Here is a 10,533-nt window from a genome sequence, read left to right as displayed (position 1 = left end):
ATTGTTTTATTTTTTGTTTTTGTAAATTATTATTTGAGTTTTTTTATTTTATTAGTAATATTATTGTGTTTTATGTGTATAGTGCCGGGATTTTTTACGGTGGTCGTCGGATTGCGGTTATTAGGTAATAATTTATACCTCAATGTATAGTATATATATATATGTATTTGTATATTTTATTGAATATTTGTATATAATGTGTGTATATATTGTGTGTGTATATAGTGTGTGTATATTTTTTATGGAAATAAATTTTGGAATTGTATTTTATATATTTTTTGCAATATATATTTATTGTGAATAAAATGACATTGGAGGGATTTCAGTAGTTTAGAAATAAAAATTTTAAAATTGAATTAGTGTGTGATATAATTTTATTTTTTTGAGATAATAGTGTGAGATATAATTGATTATATATATGTATGTATAATTTAGTAACTAAGTAACTTGTTACAATTTTTTATAACTAGTTATAAGTTATGAAATAATTAATTTTGTAATTTCGTTGTATTTCTTTATATTATAGGGGTTCGGCATAATTTTGTGTGTAGCGTGTTTGGGCTTGTAATTATAGGTATATACTTTAACTAACTTTTTCTTAATATATAATTAATTATCAATGCATGTTAGTTGAGTTTGAATATCTTAAATATTCATCCGTAGTGAAGTAGGTTCTGCGAATACATGTACTGCGGTCGGATGGGTGGATTAATTTTGTATTGTTTATCTGTTTTGTTTGTTATTTTAGGCACTTGTAAAAATTTTGGGAACGTCCAATTACAGCCGTTATGCTGCCGAAATTTCGGTAGAATTAGGATAAATCTTACTAAAACCATTCATAATATTTACATAATACAAATAACTAGTTAATTATAACATAGTAATAAGAAGTTAGGTCACATAAAAAATAATAATATTCACATTTATGTAAACTTTTTAATTTTACCAACATTCTAATCAACTAAACAACCTAATAACATGAACTAATCTAAAACGAAAATTTGAGTAATTTATAAATTAATATGAATAAATTGTGTGAGAAACTTAGTTAGTTACATTGTGTAATTAGTAACTAGATATAATTAGTTACTAAATACATTAACAAAATAAACATATAAAATCCTTCTTTTTTTATTTTTTTTTTCTTTCATTTGAGAGGTTCAATGTGGATTTTTATTTTTCAAAGAAAATAAAGAGCAAAAGTTAATTAAAAGGGGAAAATATTAGTTAATATCCTTATTGCTTTACCAAAAAATTTTCCCCTCAATTTTATTTATTAAAAATATTTAACATTTTACCAACATTCTAATCAACAAAACAACCTAATAATATGAACTAATCTAAAACGAGAATTTGAGTAATTTATAAATTAATATGAATAAATTGTGAGAAACTTAATTAGTTACATTGTGTAATTAGTAACTAGCTATAATTAGTTACTAAATACTGAATTTTTTTGGATAGGATTTTTGTTATGGATAAATCATGGATGCGTGAGGAGAGAGACACACTGCGATTTCAAGTAGGGTTCGATGCATTTTTAGAGTTTGCCTTAAAGAATTCTACAAATCACGATCGTATTCATTGTCCGTGTGTAGATTGTTGTAATGTATCTAAAGGGAATATTACAATGATTAAGGACCATGTGTATTTACGAGGTTTCAATAGAAGTTATACTAATTGGTATTACCATGGCGAACATTTACCTAATGATCCATATCCATTAGGAAAGCGGGGTTTAGATGATATCGAGGGTAATGATTTCGATGATTATCCATTGGACTTGCTTAACGAAGCACAGGAGGAATTTCTTAATGATCCTGAGAAATTCGATAATTTTCTTAGTGATGCTGATAAACCCCTGTTCGATGGTTGTAAAAAACTAAGATTACCAACAATGGTAAAGTTTTACAACATAAAAACAGAAAATGGAGTGAGCGTTAAATGTTTTACTCAATTTTTAGCTGCTTTTAAAGATATCTTACCATTTGCCAACTGCTTCCCGGAATCTACTTATGAAGTGAAAAAAACGTTAAATTCTATAGGATTGAAGTATGAAAAAATTCATGCATGTCCGAACGATTGCATTTTATATCGTAAGGAATATGCAGACATGAATTATTGCCCGACTTGCGGTTTATCCCGCCATAAAGTAAACAAGAGTAAGGAGAATAGGAAACTTATCCCCCAAAAAGTGATGTGGTACATGCCTTTGATTCCGCGACTGAAACGATTATATCGTAGTGCAGAACATTCTGAAAATTTGATTTGGCATGAGACCAAGAGAGTGAAAGATGGAAAACTTAGACATCCTGCAGATTCCCAAGCTTGGAAAAAAGTAAACTACATAAATCCTGAATTCAAATCTGAACCAAGACACATTCGTCTCGGTCTGTCTGCGGATGGAGTAAATCCACATAGATCTCTAAGTAGTCGTCATAGTTCATGGCCTGTCTTCCTAGTTATGTACAATCTTCCTCCCTGGTTAGTGATGAAGAGGAAATTTAACATGCTTTCTTTAATGATATCAGGCCCGCAACAACTCGGACATAATATCGATGTATATTTGGAACCATTGATTGACGATTTAATAGAATTGTATGAGAACGGGGTTCAGGTCTATGATGGTTTTAAAAAAGAATTTTTTAATCTGAAAGCTGTGTTGTTGTGGACTGTCAGTGATTTCCCTGCTTATAGTAATTTATCAGGCTTAAGCACAAAAGGTTACGAAGGTTGTCCGATTTGTTGCACTAACACATCGGCTCGTCGCTTGGCAAATGGACACAAGATGTGTTATATGGGTCACAGACGGTACTTGCCTGCAAATCATCCTGATAGACGGAAGAAGAAAGCATTCGATGGTACTGAAGAGGGTGATATGGCTCCTTTGCCACCGTACTCGGGGAACAAATTCTCCAACAAGTTCAACTTGTAGATTTTAAGTATGGAAAGACGCAAAAAAATAAAAAAACTAATGGTTGTTTTCAAAGAAAGTCAATCTTCTTTCGTCTTCCATATTGGAAAAGTCTACTAGTTCGACATTGTTTGGATGTCATGCATATTGAAAAAAATGTGTGTGAGAGTATTATTGGTACCTTACTTGATATTCCCGGCAAAACTAAGGACGGTCTAAATAGTCGTTTAGATCTCGTTGAAATGGGTATACGACAATCTCTGGCACCTGAGAAGAAAGGTGAACGTTTATATTTGCCTCCTGCTTGTTTCACTTTGTCCAAAAAAGAGAAACAAACAGTTTGCAAATCACTTGCAAATATGAAAGTACCCGATGGTTACTCGTCTAACATCAAAAACTTGGTGAATGAGACTGAATTGAAACTAATGGGTCTGAAATCACATGATTGTCATGCGTTAATGCAACATCTACTTCCAATTGCCATTAGATCAGTCTTGCCAAAAAATGTTCGAGAGTGTTTGACACATGTTTGCATTTTCTTTAATAGGCTGTGCGGGAAGGAATTAGAATTGGATAAGTTAGATGCATTACATGAACATGTAGTCAAAACATTGTGCAACCTGGAAAAGTTTTTTCCGCCATCTTTTTTCGACATCATGATCCATTTAATGGTTCATCTAGTGAGAGAAGCAAGGCTGTGTGGGCCGGTGTGGGCGAGATGGATGTATCCATTTGAAAGAAATATGAAGGTACTTAAAAGTTATGTGCGTAACCACTATCGGCCAGAAGCATGTATGGTTGAGTGCTACATATCTGAAGAGGCTGTGGAATTTTGTTCAGAGTACATGGCTGGAGTTGAGGCAATAGGAATTAGCAAACCAAGAACTGACCCAGATGATGTTGATAGAGGATTAAGGGGGAAAGGGACAATGGTGACAGTGTCCAAGCTTGAACTAGATCAAGCTCAATTAGTCGTGATGAACAATAACGCAGAGGTTCAACCATATATAACGTAAGTACCTTTTGTTTGATTAACATTACTTAAGTCACGATGAACAATAACTTGATTTACCTTACTTGTTTTACAGTGACCATATGGAGCTGTTACAATCAATGGTTCCAAGAAATCAAAAAAATAAACAAAAATGGGTTGCAGACCAACATCGTCAAACTTTCATTGGGTGGTTAAGGAATACCATTATATCAAAGTTGAACGAACCGAATCATGGAGTATCTGATGTGTTGAGTCGTATTGCCCTTGGACCAACTTTTGCGGTTGCAAAGCATGAAGCGTACATTGTAAGGGGTAAACGTTTTCATACAAAGTCAAGAGATGATGCTCGAGAGGTTCAAAATAGTGGTATACGTATCGTCGCAGAAACTATGCACTTTGCAAGTGCAAAAGATAGAAACCCTATTTTAGGTACTATGACGTATTACGGGGTCATTGAAGAAATATGGGAGCTCAATTATTTTGCGTTCCGAATTCCACTTTTTAAGTGTTCTTGGGTTGACATCAACGTTGGAGTAAAAACTGACGAGCTTGGTTTTACTTTGGTTGATTTAAGTAAGAGAGGAAGCAAGAATGATCCATTCATCATGGCTAGCCAAGCAGCTCAAGTTTTTTACATTTCTGATCCGGCTAATGATAAATGGTCTATTGTTTTATCGACACCAGAGAGGAGGTTCTTAGAGACTGAAGAGGATGAGGAGAATGCTGACTTATGTTACGATGACTTCATTGTTGGACAACCAATTCATGAGCAACTTATGGGAATTGATCGTAACATTGAGGAAGACGACGCTGAATACATTAGAAACGATATCAATGAGGGAATATGGGTCAATTGTGAATCAGGCAAACATAAACAAAAAAAAGAAAAGAAAACGTGTCTAATTGGTAACTTGATATATAGCTTACTTTATATTGTGGTTGTGAATGGTCCTGAATACTTAACAATTTGTTTATGCTTTTAATATTTCATATACACTACTTGTTATATATATAGCTAACTTTGAAGTTTGTTTGTTAATGGTGTAGACATGGCGAACTCGGAATCAGGATCTGATTCGGGAGCAGAAAATGAGTGTCCAACCACAATACCTACACGAGGGCCAACGCAAATGAATGAAATATCCAAACTAATGGATCAGGGCAAAAGAGTGGCCCTCGAAGTTAATGATAAAGGTCAATACTGTGGAAAAAGCTATGCGAAGCTCGTATCCACTCTAGGAGTCAGATGTCGGCAGACAATAGGGTTGGCTTATAAAAACTGGAAAGAAGTCAACCCGACTCTGAAAAATAAAGTTTGGAAAGACATTCAGGTAAGCTATTATTTGTTAGAATTTTGATTTGTTTTTCTATTACTCCAAATGTTGACTCTAACCGTGTTTGTTTTCCTTCAAAATAGACGGGGTTCATTGTGCCGGACACCTTCAAACATGATTGTCTCATCCTAGCTGGGAAGTTAATGAAAGACTTCAAGAATAGGATGACAAAAGACATCATAATGCCCGCGTTGAAAGAGAATGATCTGGGACGACTGGCACAAGTCCCTGAAAAGCACCCCGAGATCGACGCTGCTGATTGGTGCAAATTTGTTGAAAGTCGACTAACTCCTGAATTTCTGGTACGCTAATTATATTAACACTAAGATAAACTCTTAAATACAAGTACATGTATCTAATGTATTTTTTTGGCATTGTAGGAATTGAGTAAGGTGCAACATGAACGTTCCTCAAAAATTCAATCCAGACATCGAAGTGGTCGGAGTGGAATGGTGAACGTACGGGAAGCTGTGGTAAGTAATACTTAAAATTTAATGTGCTATAATGTGCTATACAATTTAATTGGTACTCATTTCATTTTTATAACGTTATGTAAGGACCTCGAAGTTGCAGATCCCCCCCGCCACCGTGTTTGGATTAAATCTCGCACCAAGAGTAGAAAACTTGTCACTGATTACGACAAGGAAATTGCAGAGAAGATAGTAAGTATATATTAATCCTTAATTGAGTTCTACTCATGAGTTAGTGTATATATTCATATACTAATTGCTTGAATATATGCGTGCATTAGGCTCAATTAGAGGAGAAGCTTAGTCAGGGACAAATTCAGGTCCAGGGCCAAAACGATATCCTGACGCAGGCGCTCGGGACACCAGAGCATCCTGGACGTGTCAGGGTTGCTGGGTATGCTATTACTTCAAATGTTATTTATTTAGTTACACAAATAAAATCGTTGCTAATTTGCATTTTATGATTTGTAGGTTCCTGACCAGGGCATCTCAACTGTTCGGCAGGAAGAAAAGGGAAGTGTCTGATGTTGTGGCTCGGCAAGCGAAGGAGATTGAAAAATTAAAAGCCGAAGTCCAATCCCTTAAGCAGCAGAGGAACGCTGCCGAACAAGAGGAAGAAGGAGAGGTGGCTGGTGAGGCGTATGTTCCACAACCATACGCTCCTCAGGTTGTGGTACAACCACAAATTTATGCTGAGGAGTTTATTTCCCTCAACGACCAAGGTATCCTATACAATTTTGATGACCATGCGGCCCTTAATCAGCAAGTACATCTCTGCTCTGACAACATCGACAATATTGTGGCCCGAGGGTATTTGTACGAGCATGTGGGTATGATCAAAGTTCACTGCCAGGAGTACGATGATTCACATGCCCGGATCATGGTTTCGGAAATCCTGCAAGAGGACGCTGAAATCCCAGTCCCAATTGAAGAGTGCAGATATGTTAGGGACGTATACCAGATGTTCCTTCCTTGGCCTAAACACTTAATTTTAACAACCGAGGTAACTTCTCAACTCAAATTAATTATTAATGATTAGTGGAGTTTGAATATCTTCAATATTCATCCGTAGTGAAGTAGGTTCTGCGAATATATGTCTTTGCGGTGGGATGGATGAACAAACTACTGTTATATATGTGTTATTTGTCATTATACAGCCATGTTCAAAATTTTTGGGGTCATTCAATTACAACCGTTATGCTGCCGAAATTTCGGTAGAATTTGGATAAAATTTGATATATATATTATGTTCTGTTTTGTTTAGGGTCCACTCGCTCAACCGCCCTCAAGACGTGATGCGTCAAAGGGGAAAGCTCCGATGCTTTCTCCACAAGGCCGTGGTGCACGGGAAGATGACTTGTTCACGGAAGAGAAGATGGCGTTGATCCCTAATTCGCTAAAATGGATGATTCATGAATTCCTAAGGCTCAAAGATAAACGTGATATAATCACAATTCCTGTCCCCCGAGGATTCATTGCACCGCGTACCCAGATCACGTTATCTGGAGAGGATTTGCAGCAGGTTGCTACGTGTGACTACATCGGCAACCAGGGAATGCTGTTTGGAATGATGTATACTCTTCTTTAATCTAATTAACCTTATATCAAATTATAGTTAAATTATTATAAGGCACTAACACTTTTTTTGGCAGGCACATATGGGAGAGCATCAACGGTCTGAGAAAAATTTTCAAGTTTTACGACCCAGAGCTTCTCACAGTGCATGGGATCAACGATGAAGAACAGAGTCAATCTTTTGACGATGCGGCAAGACGATTGGCTAATTGGTTATCATTAATGAACAACAACCACCAAATATTCTTTATTCCTTGGAATATCGGGTAAACTTTATTAAATTCTTTAGTGCTAATTGTTCATTTCTATATTATGTCTTCAAATTATTTTTATACTATCTTACTTATATTTCAATATAATTTTCTAGGATGCATTGGACGCTAGTGGTGGTTGCGCCAAGGAAAATTATCCATTTAAACCCTGTAAAAGGCTGCCCAATTCCCGAAGAAATAGAACAAATGATCGGAAGGTAATAATTTAATGACTTCTTATGTAACGAATTTAAATTAACTAACGAATTGAAATGCTAATATAATTTTCCCAAACAGGGCATTCATGTATATAGGGGACGCACATGAGTATCTTGGCTCGTGGCAAGGAATTTCACAAGCAAACTGTCCAAGACAACCTAAAAGCCAAGAATGCGGTTTTTATGTTTTGAAATATATCACTGACATCGTCGCACGTGCCAACCCCAACCGTTACATACAAGATCAAAAAGCTGTAAGTTTTAATTATTGATTATAGTATATAAATTCTATAATAACAAATATATAATATACATATACATAAACTAATATAAATTTTTAATTTTTTTAACAGTTTGGGGGTAAGAAGCAATACGATCCAAAAACAGAATTGTTACCACTACAGCGAAAGTGGATCGAACAATTGATGGCGGTGATTCACGGTGACGATTGAGGTTCAAAGGTCGAAGAATTTTTCTTCATTATGTAATTTTTATAGATTAACTTGTAGTTAGATTTATTAACTTATTAATATTTTAACTAATTTTACATGTTTGTGTAATATTTAATTACTTTTATGAAATCAAATTATGTTTTTACCCAAATTTAATTACTATTTAATTTAAAATGTCATTAATATATAATTAAATTAAGTAAATATGTAATTTAAAATTTAAATAAATATGTAATTTAAATTAAATAAAATAATATATAAATTAATAAATATAAAATTAAAATTATATAATTAAATTAAAAAAAATGAAAAAAACTGAAATCTGCTCACTTTTGGCGCCGGTTGCTACGCCACATATGGCGTCGGTTATTAGCTAGGAACCGACGCCATATATACCCCTATGGCGTCGGTTCCTAGCTAATAACTGATGCCATAGGGGTATATATGGCGTCGGTTCATATAAATCCTTTAGCGTCGCCCTGATCAGCGTCGGTAGCGAATTTCGCGAAAACCGACGCTGAAAGGGCTTAAAAACCGCCTCTAAAGGGTGTTTTTGTAGTAGTGAAATGGAACATACAATCAAGATCAAGAATTTATATTGATAATAGCTGACTCATTATATTACTTCCATGTTTGAAGAAGATATGTGTTACATAGGGAACTATGGAATAGACTCCACCCCTAAGAATATACATATAGGGTACTATGAATAACCTCCATCCCTAAGTATATAGAGATTATGATCCACCCCTAAAGGTTGTAAAGATCATGATTCTCTTAGTGTGATAGAGTTTATGTGGAGTTGAATACTATCCAGAGTTCATTAGATATAAAAGATCGTTGAACTGCATAGTTTTCTTAACTTTTCTCCACCCCTATCAGATCAAAAGATCCTTTTATTAAACAAATTCTTAATAATTGTATGAGAATTAACAATTATTGATAAACATAGAAATAATTTCTAGTGTTTATTTAATATAACTCTATGAAGAGTTGTAAATATTATAGAATTTGCATCAATAATAAAAAAAAACTTACACATACAAACATATAAATATAATGTGGTAATTGTTGATGAAGATAAAATAAATGAAGCTCAATCTCATAATTTGCAATGGTGATTTCGAAAATAAAGAATACTTTATTAATAATAAAATAAAAATGTATTGCAACAATATGAGAAAAACAGGGATAAATATCCCTAACTAAAATTTGAAATCCAAATTGTCTTTAAACTAAAACAATTAATTCAAAAATAAATTGAAGAGCTTCATCTTTATCTGGACGATTTCACCCTTGGTCCAGCTTGCTGATCCAACTCATCTGAGTTCAAGTAGCTTTGCCTATAAGAAGAAGAAAACAAATAAACAAAGTTAGTCCAGAATCGTAAATCCAATTGGATAATAATTCACTAAAACTCTTAAAGTTTATAAATGGAAATACCTCGTTTCTTTGCAAGAAGTTTAGGACACTGGGGTTTCCAATGACCTTTCTCATTGCAGTAGAAACACTTTCCTTTAAGTGTAGCATCACCAGAAGGAACAGCCTTTTTATTCTTCATGGCTTTTGTTCGCTTCTTGGTGTTGTTCCACTTCTTCTTCGATTTGGGCTTCGAAGCAGAGGCAACATTTGCTTCAGGTTTCATCGTCCCATTACCATTCCCAGGATTATGAGGTTTACTCCCTTTCTTCTTGGGTCCTCCAATCAAATTTTCATAAGTTTGAAGGTCATTGACTAATTCATGAAAGTCAATTTCCTTCTTATTCATGACATAATTTGATGTGTATGGTAGAAATGCTGGAGTCAGGCTATTCAAGATAAGACTTACTTGAGTAGCACTGTCCATTTTAGCACCATGATCCTGGGCTTCTTGGAAATAACTTGACATGAGGAGAACATGGTCATGCACGTTTTGATGAGGTTCCATCCGTGCATTAATGTACTTCTTAGTCGCGTCAAAGCGTGACTGAAGTGATGCCTTACCGAATAGCTCATTTAACTTCGTCATAACTTCAGCAGCCTTCTCGGTTTTAGAAAACCGAGTTTTGAGGGTGTCAACCATGCTAGAAAGCATAAAGTATAGAGCTTTGTCATTTGCTTTCTGCCAACGCTCATACTTTTCTTTCACAGCTTTGGATGCATTATCCCGAGGCACTTCAGGTGACGGCTCAGCTAAAACAAACAAGGCACTTTCTCCTATGAGAGCAATATTAATGTTCTCATTCCACTTATTAAAGTTAGATCCATTCAGCTTGTTTTCAGTCAACAGTGATAACATGGGATTCATTTTGATAATACAGGATACTACAAAATAATAGAAATTAA

General features: G+C 34.7%; 1 protein-coding gene across 5 annotated transcripts; it reads left to right on the top strand.

The window, feature by feature from the left end:
- The first annotated feature begins 3,054 nt into the window (after window positions 1-3,054).
- Window positions 3,055-7,516, top strand: LOC133034808 (uncharacterized). Of its 5 annotated transcripts, none has more exons than XR_009686150.1 (5): window positions 3,055-3,926; window positions 4,003-5,239; window positions 5,326-5,904; window positions 5,994-7,284; window positions 7,365-7,514. XR_009686150.1 is itself a non-coding variant. In XM_061110214.1 (2 exons), exons 1-2 carry the CDS (start codon window positions 3,055-3,057, stop codon window positions 4,889-4,891), a joined length of 1,761 nt encoding a protein of 586 aa, XP_060966197.1. In that variant the 3' UTR covers window positions 4,892-5,955. The 5 variants fall into 5 exon arrangements, 1 of the variants encoding a protein (XP_060966197.1); XR_009686149.1 differs by having other exon boundaries at window positions 4,003-5,904; window positions 5,994-6,715; window positions 6,977-7,284; window positions 7,365-7,513; XR_009686151.1 differs by having other exon boundaries at window positions 3,534-3,663; window positions 3,755-3,926; window positions 4,003-5,904; window positions 7,365-7,516.
- The last annotated feature ends 3,017 nt before the right edge of the window (window positions 7,517-10,533 follow it).

The sequence above is a fragment of the Cannabis sativa genome, chromosome 2 (assembly GCF_029168945.1).
Source record: "Cannabis sativa cultivar Pink pepper isolate KNU-18-1 chromosome 2, ASM2916894v1, whole genome shotgun sequence".
NCBI lineage: Eukaryota > Viridiplantae > Streptophyta > Magnoliopsida > Rosales > Cannabaceae > Cannabis > Cannabis sativa.
This window is presented reverse-complemented; position numbering and strand designations above follow the sequence as displayed.